This window comes from Macaca fascicularis, chromosome 7 (assembly GCF_037993035.2).
Source record: "Macaca fascicularis isolate 582-1 chromosome 7, T2T-MFA8v1.1".
Classification (NCBI taxonomy): domain Eukaryota; kingdom Metazoa; phylum Chordata; class Mammalia; order Primates; family Cercopithecidae; genus Macaca; species Macaca fascicularis.
The window spans coordinates 18,011,532-18,031,682 of NC_088381.1; the positions used below are offsets into that span (position 1 = coordinate 18,011,532).

Below are 20,151 nucleotides of genomic sequence, written 5' to 3' on the forward strand. Positions count from 1 at the left end.
AATTAAATTATATGTTTATTGTGTAACTTTTTTCCTGTTTCTAAGAAATTCCAGACCAGAAGTTCTAAAGTTTTAAGCAAGTTTTCAAAAATCTAGGCTGGGGCCAGGCACAGTGGCTCACACCTGTAATCCTAACACTTTGGGAGGCCAAGGCAGGTGAATTGCTTGAGCTCTGGAGTTTAAGACCAGCCTGGGCAATGTAGTGAAACCCCGTCTCTACAAAAAATACAAAGATTAGCCGGATGTGGTGGTACACGCCTATGGTCCCAACTACTTGGGAGGCTGAGGCAGGAGGATAGCTTGATCCTGGGAGGTCAAGGCTACCGTGAGCCCGAGATGGCGCCACTGCACTCTAGCCTGGGTGACAGAGTGAGACTTTGTCTCAAAAACAAAAATTTATGCTGGGCGCAGTGGCTCATATCTGTAATCCCAGCATTTTGGGAGGCCGAGACAGGAGGATTGTCTGAGCTCAGGAGTTCAAGACCAGCCTGGGCAACATAGTGAAACCCCGTCTCTACAAAAAATACAAAAATTAACTGGGCGTGGTAGGGCACATCTATAGTCCCAACTACTCCAGAGGCCAAAGTGGGAGGATGGCTTGAGCCTGGGAATCAGAGGTTGCAGTGAACCAAGATTGTGCCACTGCACTCCAGCCTGGGCAACAGAGTGAGACCCTGTTTCAAAAAAAAATTTTTTTTTCCCCCAAAAATCTGTATTTTTTTTCATATGAAGTGTATTTGTTTTGGATTCAAAGATGAATGCCAGAGACTCTTAACTCTTGAGTCTTCCAGCTTTTCCCAATAAAGTCCCTATTCCTATTTCAGTCTTCCTTTTTCTTTTCTCCTTATAGTGGACATTTGGGAGCAATAAAAATAAGAAGAAAGGAAAAGCCAGAAAAATAGAGAAGAAAGGAACCATGAAGAAACAGGCCAACAAAACTGCCTCCTCAGGCAGTTCAGACAAAGACAGTTCAGCTGAGAGCTCAGCCCCTGAGGAAGGTGAGCTGAGCAGCCTAGACCTGGAAGGTCAACTCCCACTCTTGTCAGCTTGAAGGTGCCAAGTCAGAAGTGGGGAGGAAGGGGGGTACCAGCATTCAGCATGACCTCTTCTTTAGAGCAGTGGTTCTTAACTTTTTCCATGGTCATGGATGCTTTGAGAATCTGAATGAAGCAATAAAAATGCATGTAATTCCAAAGGTTGGTGAGACTCCTGAAACCTATCCCTGGAACCCGCAAGGATTCCTGCATTAGTCTTGAATACCCTGAGTGCCTTTCCCTCCCCTTTTTTTCTTGCTTATGCATAGTCTGACTGAGGAGGGAAATCTCAGTAGGAAATGTTCCTTTTCTGGAAGCCAATTCCAGAATTTTTAAACACTAGTTTGAAAAGTGAACTTGGGCCAGGTGCAGTGGCTCATATTTGTAATCTCAACACTTTGGGAGGCCAAGGTGGGAGGATTGCTTGAGCCCAGGAGTTCAGGACCAGCCTGGGTAACATAGTGAGATCCCATCTCTCCAAAAAAAATATTAAAAATTAGCTGGGTGTTATGGTATGACCTGAGGTCCCAACTACTCAGGAGGCTGAGGTGGGAGGATTGCTTGAGCCCAGGAATTCGAGGTTACTGTGAGCTATGGTCATACCACTGCACCCCAGCCTAAGTGACAGAGCAAGACCCTGTCTCAACAACAACAAAAAAAGTAGGAAAAAAAGAAAAGAAAAATGCAAGGACACTGGGAGAGAAAATAAAAGTGAACTTGTTCCAGGACTAGAATGATAACCTGTAAATTATAAAAATGTTAAAAACATTTTTAAAAATAATGTTTACATACAAGCTGACTTTATAAAATTGGCCTAACCTGGTTTTGAGCACATGCCTATGAATGTTAGCTCAAATTGAGTCAAGTACATTTCCTGTTAAATTGCTGACTTAGCTCAATACTCATTGTACTCACATAGTTTTTCCATGTCAACATTTGTCCTATTAAGATCCACTGTTATTAGAAATTCACTAATCAATTTCTAATGATTCATTAAAATTTTTTTTTATTTTTTAAATTTATTTTCGGCCGGGCGCGGTGGCTCAAGCCTGTAATCCCAGCACTTTGGGAGGCCGAGACGGGCGGATCACGAGGTCAGGAGATCGAGACCATCCTGGCGAACACGGTGAAACCCCGTCTCTACTAAAAAATACAAAAAACTAGCCGGGTGAGGCGGCGGGCGCCTGTAGTCCTAGCTACTCGGGAGGCTGAGGCAGGAGAATGGCGTAAACCCGGGGGGCGGAGCTTGCAGTGAGCTGAGATCCGGCCACTGCACTCTAGCCCGGGCGACAGAGCCAGACTCCGTCTCAAAAAAAAAAAAAAATAAATAAATAAATAAATAAATAAATAAATTTATTTTCGAGACAGAGTTTCGCTCTTGTCACCCAGGCTGGAGTGCAATGGTGCGATCTTGGCTCACTGTGACCTCTGTCTCCCGGGGTTCAAGTGATTCTCCTGCCTCAAGTAGCTGGGATAACAGATGCCCGCCAGCACACTTAGCTAATTTTTTGTATTTTTAGTAGAGATGGGGTTTCACCATGTTGGCCGGGCTGGTCTTGAACTCGTGACCTCAGGTGATCTACCCACCTTGTCCTCCCAAAGTGCTGGGATTACAGGCGTGAGCCGCCACACCTAGCCATAAATTTTTTTTTTTTAATGCCAGCTAATAAATGAAAAAGAAATTATAGGGTTAGAAAAATCACTACTTTTCAATCATAGTGATAAAGTTGATTTACTCAAGAATCTTCAATGATTGTTAAAACCACTGGGTGAGAGTTTGTTGGAAAACAAAATTTTATTTTATTTTTATTTGTTTATTTATTTATTTTTTTTTGAGACTGAGTCTCGCTCTGTTGCCCAGGCTGGAGTGCAGTGGCGCAATCTTGGCTCACTGCACGTTCCGCCTCCCGGGTTCACAACATTCTCCTGCCTCAGCCTCCCGAGTAACTGGGACTACAGGTGCCCGCCACCATGCCCGGCTAATTTTTTTGTATTTTTAATAGAGACAGGGTTTCACCGTGTTAGTCAGGATGGTCTCAATCTCCTGACCTCGTGATCCGCCTGCCTCAGCCTCCCCAAGTGCCAGGATTACAGGTGTGAGCCACTGTGCCCGGCCAGAAAACAAAATTTTATAGTCTTAAACCTTCTCCCTATACATACTATTATGTAAAGAGGAAAAGGTGCCTTTACAAAGGGAAAATCTGCGAGACGCCACCTTTACCGAGTAATCTAAATTAAAATAATGGGACAAACAATGTTAGGGCTTCCTGATGTGATACATTGAAAAGGACACAATCACTTATGGAGTATTCTTGCCAAAAATTCATAACCTGAATTGTTTCTTAACAAATCAACCAAACCCAATGAAATGGACATTTGATAACTGTTGCTATTTCAACTTAAATTAACTAAAAATTATGTTTAAAATTTAGTGTTCATTTGCACTAGCCACATTTGAGTTTGTGAATACCCATATGTGGTGGCTGCTGTTCAGATAGACAAAATTTTCATCACCACCTTACGAAATTCTACTAGACAATTTTTTTGGGCTTATACTCTTCAAAAGTTCAGTGTACCAACAAGTGGATAAAGAAAATGTGTATGTATGCCGGCCGGGCGTGGTGGCTCACACCTGTAATCCTAGCACTTTGGGAGGCCGAGGCAGGTAGATCACAAGGTCAAGAGATCGAGACCATCCTGGCCAACATGGTGAAACCCCGTCTCTACTAAAAATGCAAAAATTAGCTGAGTGTGGTGGTGCATACCTGTAATCTCTAATACTTGGGAGGCTGAGGCAGGAGAATCGCTTGAACCAGGGAGTTGGAGGTTGCAGTGAGCCGAGATCACGCGACTGCATTCTAGTCTGCCGACAGAGCGGGACTCTGTCTCAAAAAAAAAAAAAAACCAAAATGTGTATGTATGCCATAGAATATTACTCAGCCATAAAACGGAATGAAATGATGGCCTTTGCAGCAACTTATTGGAGCTGGAGGCCATTTTTCTAAGTAACTTAGGAACGGAAAACCAAATATTGTATGTTCTCATGTATAAGTGGTGTTTAAGCCATCAGGATGCAAAAGCATAGAATGGTATAATGGGGCCAGGTGTGGTGGCTCACACCTGTAGTCCCAGCACTTTGGGAAGCCAAGGCAGGTGGATCACTTGAGGTCAGGAGTTTGAGACAAACCTGGCCAACATGGTGAGACCCCATCTCTGCTAAAAATACAAAAATTAGCCAGGAATGGTGGTATGCTCCTGTGGTCCCAGCTACTCAGTAGGAGGCTGAGCCACGAGAATCGCTTGAAGAGGAGGTTGCAGTGAGCCGAGATCAGGCGATAGAGTGAGACTCTGTCTCCAAAAAAAAAAAAAAACAGAATGATATAATGGACGTTGGGGACTTAGGGAGGGAGTGAGGGATAAAAGACTAAATATTGGGCACAGTATGCACTGCTTGGGTGATAGGTACACCAAAATCTCAGAAATCACCACTAAAGAACTTATCCATGTAATCAGGCCAGGTGTGGTGGCTCACACCTGTAATCCCAGCACTTTGGGAGGCCAAGATAGGTGGATCATCTGAGGTCAGGAGTTCGAGACCAGCCGGACCAACATGGTGAAACCTCATCTTTACTAAAAATAGAAAAATTAGCCAGGCATGGTGGTATGTGCCTGTAGTCCCTGCTACTTGGGAGGTTGAGGCAGGAGAATTGCTTGAACCCAGGAGGTGGAGATTTCAGTGACTGAAATCAGCCTAGGCAACAAGAGTGAAACTCCGTCTCAAAAAAAAAAAAAAATAAGTCCGGGCGCAGTGGTTCACGCCTGTAATCCCAGCACTTTGGGAGGCTAAGGCGGGCAAATCGTGAGGTCAGGAGATTGAGACCATCCTGGTTAACACGGTGAAACCCTGTCTCTATTTAAAAACTACAAAAAAATGAGCCAGGTGTGGTGGTGGGCACCCATAGTCCCAGCTACTCAGGAGGCTGAGGCAGGAGAATGACGTGAACCAGTGAGCCGAGATCACACCACTGCACTCCAGCCTGGGCAACAGAGCGAGACTCTGTCTCAGAAAAAAAAAACCTGGGGGCCGGGCGCAGTGGCTCACGCCTGTAATCCCAGCACTTTGGGAGGCTGAGGCAAGTGGATCACTTGAGGTCAGGAGTTCAAGACCAACCTGGCCAACATGGTGAAACCCCATCTCTACTAAAAATACAAAAATTAGCTGAGCACCTGAGCTACTCGGGAGTCTGAGGCAAGAGAATTGCTTGAATCTGGGAGGTGGAGAATGCAGTGAGCTGAGATTGCGCCGCTGCACTCTAGCCTGGGTGACGAGCAAAAATTGTCTCAAACAAAATAAATAGGCCGGGTATGGTGACTCACGCCTGTAATCCCAGCACTTTGAGAGGTCGCGGTGAGTGGATCAAAAGGTCGAGAGATCGAGACCATCCTGGCCCACATGGTGAAACCCCGTCTCTACTAAAAATACAAAAATTAGCTGGATGTGGTGGTGTGCACCTGTAGTCCCAGCTACTCAGGAGGCTGATGAGGCAGGAGAATTGCTTGAACCCGGGAGGTGGAGGTTGCAGTGAGCCAAGATCACGCCACTGCACTCCACCCTGGGGCAGAGGGAGACTCCGTCTCAAAATAATAATTAAAAAAATAAATAAGTTGGGGCTGGGTGTGGTGGCTCATGCCTGTAATCCCAGCACTTTGGGAGGCAAGACAGGAGGACTGCTTGAGCCCAAGAGTTCAAGACCAGCCTGGGCAACAAAGTGAGACCCCCAACTCTATTTAAAAAGTAATAATAAATACGTCAGGCACAGTGGCTCATGCCTGTAATCCCAGCACTGGGAGGCTGAGGTGGGCGGATCACCTGAGGTTAGGAGTTCGAGACCAGTCTGACCAATATGGCGAAACTCTGTCTCCAATAAAAATAGAAAATCAGCCGGGTGTGGTGGCACACACCTGTAATCCCTACTACTTGGGAGGCTGAGGCAGGAGAATCACTTGAACCCGGGAGGTGGAGGTTGCAGTGAGCTGAGATTATGCCACTTGCACTCCAGCCTGGGCAATAAGAGCAAAACTCCATCTCAAAAAAAAAAGTGAAAACAAGTAAAATAACAAACTTATTTTACTGTAGCCTGAAGAAGGGTGATGTTGTCAACATTGTGGAGCCGCTTGTGGCCTGTCTGCTGGAGCACAGTGTAATCTTGTGTTTGGGCCTTTGTTGCAGGTGAAGTGTCAGACTCTGACAGCAACAGCTCCTCTTCCAGTTCAGATTCGGACTCTTCCTCAGAAGATGAAGAGTTCCATGATGGCTATGGAGAAGACCTCATGGGAGATGAGGAAGACAGGGCCCGTCTGGAACAGATGACAGAGAAAGAGAGAGAGCAAGAACTGTTCAATCGCATAGAGAAGAGGGAGGTGTTGAAAAGAAGGTAAGGTTGAGTCCTCGTTGTGCCCCCCGCCCCCACCTTTTCCGTTCATCTCTTTTCTCATACTTCCTCTCCTTCACACCTGCCCTACATATGGAGACTGCATTTGGAGTTGATTGTTAACATGATGAGAGGAAATGATGTATTAAATTTCAATCACATTTCTTTACTCAGTGCCACTGGCTTTATTTACTAATGTACGTTATTCAGAAGGTTTTATTCATATTATTTATGTGCATTATTTAATCTTCACAACTGCTCTGTGAAGTTGGAACACCGTATTACAGAGGCAGAAGCTGAGGCTTAGAGACATTAGGTAGCTAAAGAGCAAGCTGCAGGAAGGGAGGGACTTTGTCCTTTTCGCCGTTCTACTCCTGGTGCCTACAAGGGTACCGGCCACAGAGAGATGCACTAAATACCTGTTGAGCGAATGAATGAAGAAACTTGCCCGAGGTGATTGAGGTGGTAAGTGGTAGAACTGAATTTCAAACCTGGGACCATCTGACACCATAAAACACACTGTGGCCACATCCTCTCCTGCCTCACATTTCCTATTATTTTACCTATTCTGTAACACAGCACTACAGGCAGCATTCTAAAGAGAATTACACACTTGGGGAGGCCAAGGTGGATGGATCACCAGAGGTCAGGAGTTCTAGACCAGCCTGGCCAACATGGTGAAAACCCATCTCTACTAAAAATACAAAAAAATTAGCCTGATGTGGTGGTGTGCACCTATAGTCCCAGCTACTCAGGAGGCTGAGGCAGGAAAATTGCTTCAACCTGGGAGATGGTGGTTGCAGTGAGCTGAGATGGTGCCACTGCACTCTAGCCTTGGTGAAAGCAAGACTCTGTCTCAATAAAAAGCAAAAATAAAAATAAATAAATAAATTGAATTACAGGCCAAGTGTGGTGGCTCACACCTGTAATCTCTGCACTTTGAGAGGCCGAGGCGGGTAGATCACTTGAAGTCAGGAGTTCGAGACCAGCCTGGCCAACATGGTGAAACCCATCTCTACTAAAAATACAAAAAATTAGCCGAGCATGGTGGCACGCACCTGTAATCCCAGCTATTCAGGATCCTGAGGCAGGAGAATGACTTGAACCCAGGAGGCGGAGGTTGCAGTGGGCCAAGATTACACCACTGGACTCCAGCCTAGGTGACAGAGGGACACTCCGTCTTAAAAAAAATAATAAAGGGAATTGCAGGCCTGGAGCGGTGGCTTACACCTGTAATCCCAGCACTTTGGGAGGCCGAGGTGGGTGGATCACTTGATTCCAGGAATTCAAGACCAGTCTTGGCAACACGGCAAAACCCTGTCTCCTACAAAAAATAGTCAGGCATGGTGGCCCATGCCTGTAGTCCCAGGTACTTGGGAGGCTGAGTCAAGCAGGAGTATCATTTCAGCCCGGAATGTGGAGTTTGCAATGAGCTGAGATTGCACCACTGCACTTCAGCCTGGGTGACAGAGTGAGACCCTGTGTCAAGAAAAAGGGAGGGGAATTACAGAGATTGTTTGTCTTGATAAAGATCAGTACATGATTTGATTTCTACTAAGCAAAAAGTATTGAGGTAATCATAAGGTTGCCTTGGTTTTAGAACATGAATACAGTAATGATTGAGAGTAATGTGGGAACACATCAAATGATATATAAAAATTAAATGAACAAATGGTGTTTTAAAGCTTTGTATTTTACAAATTGGCTTCAAATTGTTCAAGCTCCTAGGTTGAAAAAATTCCCCAAATTCTTTTTTGGAGCCCTGTCTTCACAGGATTCAAGACTTGGAATTTCTCCTCATTATGTACAAGTTAGGTATCTGACTACCCTCTAACACAGTTTTTGTATTTTTTTAAAAAGTCAAATGTTAAATTGCTTTTTGGTATTTAGAAGCTGCTTCAATGTTTTCAACTTTTGCCATATTTTAAATGGAAAAGTTTTAAATATGGCAGTAGTTCTTCCTTATCTCCTAACAGAATTTCAAGGTAAAAATAAACTTGGCTTTTGTCTTGGAAATAAAATAGCCCTCAGAATGAGGATCCTACCTATTTAATCTCATGAAAGGAAAATAGAAGCATTTTCTTTGGCAGCAGTTAGTTCCTTTTCATCTGGGAGTTTTGTTTGTCCCTTCTGGAGACCATATTAAGTATGCTGAGTTATCCTAGAGAAGAATGTTTGGCTTTCGGTCAGCAGCAAGCAATAGACATTTGATTTTTGTTTTTTGTGTGTGTGTGTTTTTTGTTTTTTGTTTTTTTTTTAGACAGACTTTCGTTCTTGTTGCCGACTGGAGTGCAGTGGCACAATCTCGGCTCAGCACAGCCTCCACTTCCTGGGTTCAAGCGATTTTCCTGCCTCAGCCTCCCAAGTAGCTGGGATTACAGATGCCTGCCACCACGCCTGGCTAATTTTTGTATTTTTAGTAGAGATGGGGTTTCACCATGTTGGCCAGGCTGGTCTCAAACTCCTGACCTCAGGTGATCCACCCGCCTCGGCCTCCCAAAGTGCTGGGATTACAGGCATGAGCCACCACGCTCGGCCTCAACATTTATTTTGAGTGTGAATGCTTCCAAGTTTACCTATATTGGAACTATTAAATAGGACTTAATAAACTGTGCTGGAATTGCCAGACGGTTTAAAATTTGCATGTCTGAACTGTGGAAAGCATAGCAAGATGTTGTCATGTAAGGCCAATAAGTCCTATGACAAAATCACAAAGTAGCTCGAGGGTAATAGGCGGTTTGTCTCAAACTTAGTTTTTATGTTTTTCACCTTATGTGAATGAGACAGTTGACTGATTCAGTGACTTTTAAAAAATATTTTGTTTTTTTAGACACAGTCTGGCTTTGTCATCCAGGCTGGAGTGCAGTGGTGTGAACTCAGCTCTCTTTTATTTTTTTTTTTTTTATTTTTTTATTTTTTGAGACGGAGTCTCGCTCTGTCGCCCAGGCTGGAGTGCAGTGGCCGGATCTCAGCTCACTGCAAGCTCCGCCTCCCGGGTTCACGCCATTCTCCGGCCTCAGCCTCCCGAGTAGCTGGGACTACAGGCGCTGCCACCTCGCCCGGCTATTTTTTGTATTTCTTAGTAGAGACGGGGTTTCACCGTGTTAGCCAGGATGGTCTCGATCTCCTGACCTCGTGATCCGCCCATCTCGGCCTCCCAAAGTGCTGGGATTACAGGCTTGAGCCACCGCGCCCGGCCTCAGCTCTCTACAATTGCCACCTCCTGGATTCAAGCCAGCCTCCCACCTCAGCCTCCCAAGTAGCTGGGTCTACAGGCTGTCTATAGGCTACCATGCCTGGCTAATATTTTTTTCTTTCCTTTTTTTTTTGAGATGGAGTCTCACTCTGTTGCCCAGGGTGGAATGCAGTGACACAATCTCAGCTCACGCAGTCTCCACTTCCCAGGTTCAGTGATTCTCCTGCCTCAGCCTCCTGTGTAGCTGGGATTACAGGCACATGCCACCACACCCGGCTAATTTTTTTTTTTTGGGATGGAGTTTTGCTCTTGTCGCCCAGGCTGGAGTGCAGTGGCACAATCTCGGCTCACTGCAACCTCCGCCTCCTGGGTTCAAGCAATTATCCCACCTCAGCCTCCCCTGTAGCTGGAACTACAGGCGCCCACCACCACACCCGGCTAATTTTTGTATTTTTAGTAGAGACGGGGTTTCACTATGTTGGCCAGGCTGGTCTCCAACTCCTGACCTCAGATGATCCACCTGCCTCAGCCTCCCAAATTGCTGGGATTACAGGCATAGGCCACTGTGCCTGGCCAATTTTTGTATTTTAAGTAGAGACAGGGCTTCACTTGTTGCCCAGGCTGGTTTCCAAGTCCTGACCTTAAATGATCCTTCCGTCTTGGCCCCCCAAACTGCCAGGATCACAGGCGTGAGCTACCACACCTGGCCTGGCCTGGCTGATTTTTCGTTTTTCGTTTTTTTTGAGACAGAGTCTCGCTCTGTCGCCCAGGCTGGAGTACAGTGGTGTGATCTTGGCTCACTGCAAGCTCCACCTCCCAGGTTCACACCATTCTCCTGCCTCAGCCTCCCTGGTAGCTGGGTCTACAGGCGCCAGCCACCACGCCCGGCTAATTTTTTGTATTTTTAGTAGAGACAGGGTTTCACTGTGTTAGCCAGGGTGGTCTCGATCTCCTGACCTCGTCATCCACCCACCTCAGCCTCCCAAAGTGCTGGGATTACACAGGCCTGAGCCACCCCGCCCAGCAGCCTGGCTAATTTTTTATATTGGCCAGACTGGTCTGGAATTCCTGACCTCAGGTGATCCACCCACCTTGGATTTCCAGAGTGCTGGGATTAGAGGCATGAGCCACCTCTCCTGGCGCTGTATTTTTTTTTTTTTTTTTGTAGGGAGGGGGTTTGCCATGTTGCCCAGGCTGGTCTTGAACTCCTGACCTCAAGCAATTCGTCCACCTCAGCTTCCCAAAATGCTGGGGTTACAGGTGTGAATCACCACCCCCAGCTTCAGTGATTTTTTTTCAGTGATTGTAAGAATGGTTTAGTGTGCTGATTATTGAGACAGAGGTTCAGAGCCATCATAGAAAATTGATATTTTTGGCCGGGCGCGGTGGCTCAAGCCTGTAATCCCAGCAGTTTGGGAGGCCGAGGCGGGCGGATCACAAGGTCAGGAGATCGAGACCACAGTGAAACCCCGTCTCTACTAAAAAAAAATACAAAAAATTAGCCGGGCGCGGTGGCAGGCGCCTGTAGTCCCAGCTACTCAGGAGGCTGAGGCAGGAGAATGGCGGGAACCCGGGAGGCGGAGCTTGCAGTGAGCCGAGATCGCGCCACTGCACTCCAGCCTGGGCAACAGCGTGAGACTCCGTCTCAAAAAAAAAAAAAAAAAAGAAAATTGATATTTTTGTAGTTCATTTGTTTAGCTTCAGGGCAGTGCAATATGGAAACTCTGGAATTTCCTGCATCTTTTTTACTTTAAAAGGTCTTTATATGGATTGCATTTAATCTTCGTAGTCTTTTTATGTAAGCACCATGAGCATCGTGTTCTCTAGCCAGCAGCACCAGTAGTGAGATGTCATTTTCAGTTGTTAGATTCTTCATGGGGGCAGGAAGCATAAAAGGGAGCCTGGTTGTAGAAAGGGCACCGACATTGCAGTCAGAAGGTCTAGGTTCAAGTCAGACTCGCTGGCGGGGTGATCGGAGTTAAATCACTTTCTCTTCTGACCTCAGTTTCCTCCTCAGGGGTTGTTGTAAACCTCAAGTGAGATGATATACATAAGAACATTATGTAAATGTAAACTATCACTGACTCTAAAAAAATGACTTTGTTTAAAATAGCCCACTTAAAGTGTATAATTCAGTGGTTTTTATATGTCCACAGAGCTGTGCAATCACCACCACAATTAATTCTAGAGCATTTTATCACTCCTCTATTTCCCCATAAGCCTCCCAGCCCTAGGCAACCACTAATCTCCTTTCTGTCTCTCTAGAGTTGCCTATTCTGGATATATTTATTATTGTTGTTGTTATCGAGACAGGGTCTCGTTCCATTGCCCAGGCTGGAGTGCCGTGGCGTGATTATAGTTAACTGAAGCCTCGATCTCCTGTGTTCAAGCAATCCTCCCGCCTCAGTCTCCAAGTAGCTGGGACTATAGGGGTGTGCCACCACCTGGCCAATTTTTAAAACTTTTATTAAAGACGAGGTCTCACTGTGTTGTCCAGGCTGATCTTGAACTCCTGGCCTCAAGCAATCCTGCTGCCTCGGCCTCCCAAAGTGTTTAGATTACAGGCATTAGCCACCATGCCCAACCTGGATATTTTATATAAATGGAATCATAATATGCAGTCTTTTGTGATTGACTTCTTTCACTTAGTGTGTTTTTGAGGTTTATCCATTTAGCATGCATTAGTACTTCATTCCTTTTAACGTCTGAGTAATATTCCATTTTATGTATATACCACATTTTGTTTATCCATCCATCTATTGATTAATATTTGTGGTGTTTTCTCCTTTTTGCTATTGTGACTAGTGCTGCTGTGAACATTTATATACAAAAATTTGAGGCCGGGCGCGGTGGCTCAAGCCTGTAATCCCAGCACTTTGGGAGGCCGAGACGGGCGGATCACGAGGTCAGGAGATCCAGACCATCCCCGTCTCTACTAAAAAATACAAAAAACTAGCCGGGCGAGGTGGCGGGCGCCTGTAGTCCCAGCTACTCAGGAGGCTGAGGCAGGAGAATGGCGTAAACCCGGGAGGCGGAGCTTGCAGTGAGCCGAGATCGCGCCACTGCACTCCAGCCTGGGTGACAGAGCCAGACTCCGTCTCAAAAAAAAAAAAAAAAAAAAAAAATTTGAGTACCTATTTTCAGATCTTTTGAGTGTATACTGGAAAGTAGAATTGCTGGCTCATATGATAACTCTTGACTTTTTGAGAAACTGCTGTTGTGCCATTTTAGATTCCCATCAGCAATAAGTGTTCTAGTTTCTCCACATCTTCACTAACACTTTAACACTTGTCATTTCCTTGTTCTGTTGTTGTTGAGACAGGGTTTCACTCTGTTGCCCAGGCTAGCTAGAGTCCAGTGGTATGATCATGGTTTGCTGCAGCCTCAATTTCCTGGGCTCAAGCAGTTCTCCCACCTCAGCCTGCCAAGTAGCTGGGACTACAAGCATGTACCACCATGTCCAGCCAATTTTTTAAATTTTTGTAGAGACAGGGTCTCACCATGTTGTCCAGGCTGGTCTCCAACTCCTGGACTGAAGTGATCCTCCTGCCTTGGCCTCCCAAAGTACTGGAATTACAGGTGTGAGCCACCGTGCCTGGCCTTCCTCTTTGTGATAAGAGCCATCCTGGTGGGTGTGAAATGGTCTGTCATTATGTGGTTTTTGTTGTTGTTTGTTTGTTGTTTGTTTTTGAGGTGGAGTCTCACTCTGTAGTCCAGGCTGGAGTGCAGTGGCGCGATCTTGGCTCACTGCAACCTCCGCCTTCTGGGTTCAAGCGATTCTCCTGCCTCAGCCTCCTGAGTAGCTGCGATTACAGGCATGTGCCATCATGCCTGGCGAATTTTTGTATTTTTAGTAGGGATGGGGTTTCACCATTTTGACCAGAATGATCTCAATCTCCCGACCTCGTGATCTGCCTGCCTTGGTTTCCCAAAGTGCTGGGATTACAGGTGCGAGCCACCACGCCTGGCCTTTTTGTTTGTGTTTTTGAGATGGAGTCTCACTCTGTCGCCCAGGCTAGAGTGGTGCAGATGAGTACAGCAATATCCTATATATGTTCTCTTTCTCTCTCTTTTTTTTTTTTGAAACAGATTCTTACTCTGTCGCTAGGCTGAAGTGCAGTGGTGAGATCTTGGCTCACTGCAACCTCTGCCTCCCGGGTTAAAGCGATTCTCCTGCCTCAGCCTTCCAAATAGCTGGGACTACAGGCGTGCACCACCATGCCGAGCTAATTCTTGTATTTTTAGTAGAGACGGGGTTTCACCATGTTGGCCAGGATGGTCTTGATCTCTTGATCTCCTGATCTGCCCGCCTTGGCCTCTCAAAGTGCTGGGATTACAGGTGTGAGCCACTGTGCCTGGCCCATATTCTCTTATTTTAAACATATTCCAACTTAATGCAATAAAATATTTTATATTTTGTTGTAATTAACATATTAAATATTTTTAATGTACTTAAAAGGTACATGAGAGTTTCTTTTAGGAAAGCCAAAATATCTATTAGCTCCTTTCCCTTAGTTCCTTTCTCCTATCTAATAGAAATCAGTTTTTACATACATTTCATTGCTAGTTAAAAACCAAACAAATATCTTTTAACCAGATTTGAAATCAAGAAAAAACTAAAAACAGCCAAAAAGAAAGAAAAGAAAGAAAAGAAGAAAAAGCAAGAAGAGGAGCAAGAAAAGAAAAAGCTGACACAGATTCAAGAATCTCAGGTAGGAGATTCAGTGTTCTTCATTGTCCAAAGAATAAACCTCTGTTTTGAGTGTGTGTGTGTGTAAAAGGTGGGTTTATATTAATCAGCCTAAGCTTATTAGTACAAGACTTGTGGCATGGTATCATTAATCTCTGGACATATCTCAGCGTTTCACCATCAGCTGTGCTATTAACTCCTTAGCACTTTTTCCTTTCCTTTTTTTTTTTCCTTTTCTTTTTTTATTTCTTTTTCCCTTTCCTTCCTCCTTCCCTTTCTCCATCCCGTCCTCCTTCCCGTCCTCCTTCCTTCTCTGGTCTCGTTATGTTGCCCAGGCTGGCGTACAGTGGCTATTCACTGGCACGGTCATAACACACTGTAGCCTCAAACTCCTAGTCTCAAGCAATCCTCCTGAGTTGCTGAGACTACAGGCATATGCCACTGTGCCCAGCTTTCACTGAAGTCTGCATTTAAAAAGCAGCCCTCAGCTGCAGTGACTCACATCTGTAATCCCAGCACTTTGGGAGGCCGAGGCGGACAGATCACTCAAGGCCAGGAGTTTGAGACCAGCCTGGCCAACATGGTAAAATCCCATCTCTACTAAAAATACAAAAATTAGCCTGGCACGATGGCTCATGCCTTTAATCCCAGCTACTTGGGAGGCTGAGACACAAGAATTGCTTGAACCTCAGAGGCGAAGGTTGCAGTGAGCTGAGATCGTGCCATGGCACTCCAGCCTGGGCAGAAGAGCGAGGCTCTGTTTAAAAAAAAAGCAGCCCACTAGTGAGTGAGCATCCCTTAAGGAAAATTTGGTAAACAACCTGTCCTAGGTAGCCAGATGCTTATGATGTTTACTTAGATGTATGTCATCCTTTACTTGGTATAAATATAGCTGGGAAAGTAATCTGTAGTTATCATCAAAATGATAAATGAGACTCCGTCTCAGAAAAAAAAAAAAAAAGATAATGTGGGGCTGAGTGTAGTGGCTCATGCCTGTAATCCCAACATTAGCTGTGTTCTAGCGTGTTCTTCCAGAAAGAGTTTATTTGGATAATTCTTGAACTTGCTATTAGGCATTTTGGACAGGACTTATTTTACTGCGCTATCCTCTTTGTCCACAAGAGGATGCTCTCTCCCCTTACACTACAAGCTCTAAGTTTCTGCAACCCATATAGAATAACGCTGGGGGACTAAATGCATTAAGTGGGTTTAGAGAATCTTATCAGCCGTTGGTAAAGAGAGCCATCCTGTATATCCTTCCTTTCCTAGGTAACATCCCACAACAAGGAACGGCGTTCCAAGCGGGATGAGAAACTAGATAAGAAATCTCAAGCCATGGAGGAGCTAAAAGCAGAGCGAGAAAAACGAAAGAACAGAACAGGTAAGGGGGGAAAGGTAACGGCTACTTTGTGTCTTTATATGATTTGACTTCCTGGTGTCCGTTTTTATTTTGCCCTCTTGTTGTGTCTTTCTCATATAAAATTCCAACACAGGCCGGGCACGGTGGCTCACGCCTGTAATCCCAGCATTTTGGGAGGCCGAGGCGGGCAGATCACGAGATCAGGAGTTCAAGACCAGCCTGGCTAACATGGTGAAACCCCATCTCTACTAAAAATACAAAAAAATTAGCCGGGTGTGGTGGCACGTGCCTGTAATCCTAGCTACTCAGGAGGCTGAGGCAGGAGAATCGCTTGAACCCAGGAGACGGAGGTTGCAGTGAGCCGAGACTGCACCACTGCACTCCAGCCTGGCAACACAGCAAGACTCCTGTCTCAAATAAATAAATTAAATAAATAAATAAATAAATAAATAAATAAATAAATAAAATTCCAACACATACCGAGAATAGTACAATAAACATCCATGAACTCATCATCCAGCCTCAGCAGTCAGCTCTTGGCCAGTCTTGTTAAATCTATAATCCTTTCATCAGATTATTTTAAAGCAAATACCAGCATTATTATATTTTAACCATAAATATTTCAATATGTTCCTCTAAAAGATAAGTACTTTTGTTTTAAACCTAACTATAATACCATTATTACACCTAAAAATAACAATGAACTCTTTATCAAATATCTAGTCAGTGTTCAAATTTTTCTATTTGTATTGTAATTCAAAAAAACAATAATTGGACCACTTGAATCAGGATTTTAAAGTCCATACATTGTGATCTGTTATGTCCCTTAAGGCATTTAATCTGTATGTTTTCTTCCCCATATCTTTTTGCCCTGCCTTGCAGTGTATTTGCTGAAGAAACTGGGTCATTCGTCTTCTGGTTTCTCATGATGCTGACTGCATCTCATTTTTGTTGTTGAATGTGTTTCTAGTCCCTTGAGTTTCCTATAAATGGGTAGTTGGAGCTACGGAATTGGTCAGATTTGGGTTTGTTCTGTTGTTGTCGTTGTTGCTTGTTCTTGGGGAAGGCTGATTTTTAGGTAGTGGTATGTATTTCCATCAGGAGACACATGATACCGGATTGTCTCTCAGTCTGTGACGTTAACAATCCTATCAGTTAGCTGTTATCACAATAATGTGAAGTAACAAACTAACCCCTGTTCCTGCTCATGCATCTGAAGTTCAACTGCAGTTCACCCGCCTGATGGGATGAGTTCAGCTGGAATTATCTCCAAGCTACAGGTGGTAGCCAGGTCTGTTCTTCCTCTCTCTTCCTTCTTGGGCCAGTAAACCCCGAGCACTTTTATATGGTGATGACAGAAGTATAAAAGGGGCAAGCAGAGACACACATGCCTCTTAAGGCCTAGACTTGGAATTGGCACGGTGTTGCTATGGGCCCAGGAAGAATGACTAAGGCACATAGCAAAGGACATGGGTATGGAGAGGGGTGAAGAATTAGAAAGGATAATGTGGGGGCTGGGCGCGGTGGCTCACACCTGTAATCCCAGCACTTTGGGAGGCCAAGGCGGGCGGATCACCTGAGGTCAGGAGCTTGAGACCAGCCTGGCCAACATGGCAAAACCCCGTCTTTACAAAAAATACAAAAATTAGCTGGCTGTGGTGGTGCACACCTGTAATCCCAGCTCTTCAGGAAGCTGAGGCAGGAGAATCCCTTGAACCTGGGAGGCAGAGGTTGCAGTGAGCCGAGATTGCGCCACCGCACTCCAGCCTGGGCAACAGAGTGAGACTCCATCTCAAAAAAACAACAACAGGCCGGGCGCGGTGGCTCAAGCCTGTAATCCCAGCACTTTGGGAGGCCGAGACGGGCGGATCACGAGGTCAGGAGATCGAGACCATCCTGGCTAACACGGTGAAACCCCGTCTCTACTAAAAATACAAAAAACTAGCCGGGCGAGGTGGCGGGCGCCTGTAGTCCCAGCTACTCGGGAGGCTGAGGCAGGAGAATGGCGTAAACACGGGAGGCAGAGCTTGCAGTGAGCCGAGATCCGGCCACTGCACTCCAGCCTGGGCGACAGAGCGAGACTCCGTCTCAAAAAAAAAAAAAAAAAAAAAACAACAACAAAAAATAATGTGGGACTGAGTGTAGTGGCTCACTCCTGTAATCCCAACACTTAGGGAGGCTGAGGCGTGAGGATTGCTTGAGGCCAGGAGTTCAAGACCGGCCTGGCCAAGATGGTGTAACCCTGTCTCTACTAAAAATACAAAAAATAGCCACACCAGGCACGGTGGCTTACACCTGTAATCCCAGCACTTAGTGAGGTCAAAGTGGGTGGATCACTTGAGGCCAGGAGTTTGAGACCAGCCTGGCCAACATAGTGAAATCCCATCTCTACTAAAAATATAAAAATTAGCCAGGCGTGGTAGCACATGCCTGTAGTCCCAGCTACTTGGAAGGCTGAGGCACCAGAATCGCTTGAACCCGAGAAGTGGAGGTTGCAGTGAGCCAAGATCCTACCATTGTACTCCAGCCTGGGCAACGAGAGTGAGACTCTATCTCAAAAAAAAAAAAGAAATAATAGTTCTGTCCTAGTAGCCATTGATGGTCATTACCTAGATAATTTAATTCATTAGGAGTTGCAAAATGGTGATATTTCACATCTATCATTCTTTCTTCATTCATTATCTAGCCTGCTTCTATAAAGAGAAACTTCTAATCAGCTATTGAGTTACCCCCCAGGCACATTTTCAACAGGAAAGGCAAGATAAATGCTTGATTAATTTTCCTTTCGTTTACCAGTTTTTGAAAGAATGAGATAGTTCCTGGCAAGGTACAGTGGCTCACATGTGTAATTCAAGACCAGCCTGGGGCCGGGTGCAGTGGCTCATGCCTGTAATTCCAGCACTTTGGGAGGCCAAGGCGGGCGAATCATGAGGTCAGGAGATCGAGACCATCCTGGCTAACGCGGTAAAACCCCATCTCTACTAAAAATACAAAAAAATTAGCCGGGCGTGGTGGCGGGCGCCTGTAGTCCCAGCTGCGTGGGAGGCTGAGGCAGGAGAATGGCGTGAATCCAGGAGGCGGAGCTTGCAGTGAGTGGAGATGCACCACTGCACTGCAACCTGGGTCTCAAAAAAAAAAAAAAAAAAGACCAGCCTGGGCAACATAGTGAGACCCTGTTTCCGCAATATTTTAAAGAGAGAGAGAGAGATAATTCTTAGCAACTTCCAAAGATGACCGATGAGTTTTATTTGTTTTGAATATCCTTGTGAACTCACGATTTTTAACATGCTTTATGTGTTTTAATCCATTGCGGTTATTTTTTTCCTTCTGTCCATCTGTGCATCTCTCTTTTTTGAGACAGGATCTCGCTCTGTTACTCAGTCTGGAGTGCAGTGGCACGATCTCAGCTCACTGCAACCTTCACCTCCCGAGTTCAAGCAATTCTCCCACCTCAGCCTCCTGAGTAGCTGAGACTACACGCGTGCACCACCACCTGGCTCATTTTTTTGTGTGTATTTTTAGTAGAGATGAGGTTTAGCCATGTTGGCCAGGGTGGTCTTGAACTCCTGGCCTTAAGTGATCCGTCTGCCTTGGCCTCCCAAAGTACTGGGATTACAGGTGTGAGCCAACACTCCACGCCTAAAATTGTTTTATATTTTTCTTTTTTCTTTTAAAATCATAAGTACACAGATTCACCTCCCATCTTAGATTAATGGTAGCATACTATACACACTTTTCTCTCTCTCTCTTTTTTTTTTTTTTTCCAGCCACCACTCCTGGCTAGTTTTTTTGTATTTTTGGTAGAGATGCAGATTCACCATGTTGCCCAGGCTGGTCTCAAGCCCCTGAGCTCGAGTGATCTACCCACCTCGACCTCCCAAAGTGTTGGGTTTACAGGCGTGAGCCACCATGCCTGGCCATGTTCCTTTTTTTTTTTTTTTTTTTTGAGACGGAGTCTCGCTCTGTTGCCCAGGCTGGAGTGCAGTGGCGCGATCTTGGCTCACTGCAACCTTTACCTCCTGGGTTCAAGCGATTCTCCTGTCTCAGCCTCCCGAGTAGCTGGGATAACAGGCGCCAGCCACCACACCTGGCTATTTTGTATTTTAGTAGAGACAGAGTTTTACCATGTTGGCCAGGCTGGTCTCAAACTCCTGACCTCAAGTGATCCGCCTGCCTGTGCCTCCCACAGTGCTGGGATTACAGGCATAAGCCACTGTACCTGGCCCCACGTTCCTTTTTTATAGCTGCACAGTAGTTCATTGGTAGATGTACCAGTGGTGATTCAGCCACTCTCCTATTTGAAGTTTTCCTCAGAAGCTTCTGAAGTCATCAAGAGGGGGACCTCTTTCCTTCCCATAGTCAAGTGTCTTGAGTGCCATAAACGAGAACTGTCAGTAGTGTTGGTTACCCTTTCTGCCTACTTAGTATCAGTCTTCCAG

At 45.4% G+C, this 20,151-nt stretch overlaps 1 protein-coding gene across 3 annotated transcripts in view; it reads left to right on the top strand.

Moving 5' to 3' along the window:
- RTF1 (RTF1 homolog, Paf1/RNA polymerase II complex component) overlaps positions 1-20,151 on the top strand; it is a 69,234-nt gene that overhangs the window by 36,004 nt on the left and 13,079 nt on the right. For 2 of the 3 annotated variants that reach the window (XR_012414807.1, XM_005559243.4), the window contains exons 3-6: positions 851-998; positions 6,265-6,469; positions 14,260-14,374; positions 15,622-15,733. Coding sequence is in view for 2 of the 3 variants with exons in the window: in XM_005559243.4 (XP_005559300.1) it covers positions 851-998; positions 6,265-6,469; positions 14,260-14,374; positions 15,622-15,733 (580 nt within the window). In the remaining variant the exon portion in view is untranslated. The remainder of the gene's footprint in view (positions 1-850; positions 999-6,264; positions 6,470-14,259; positions 14,375-15,621; positions 15,734-20,151) is intronic. The other variant, XM_073995545.1, reaches the window with a different exon arrangement.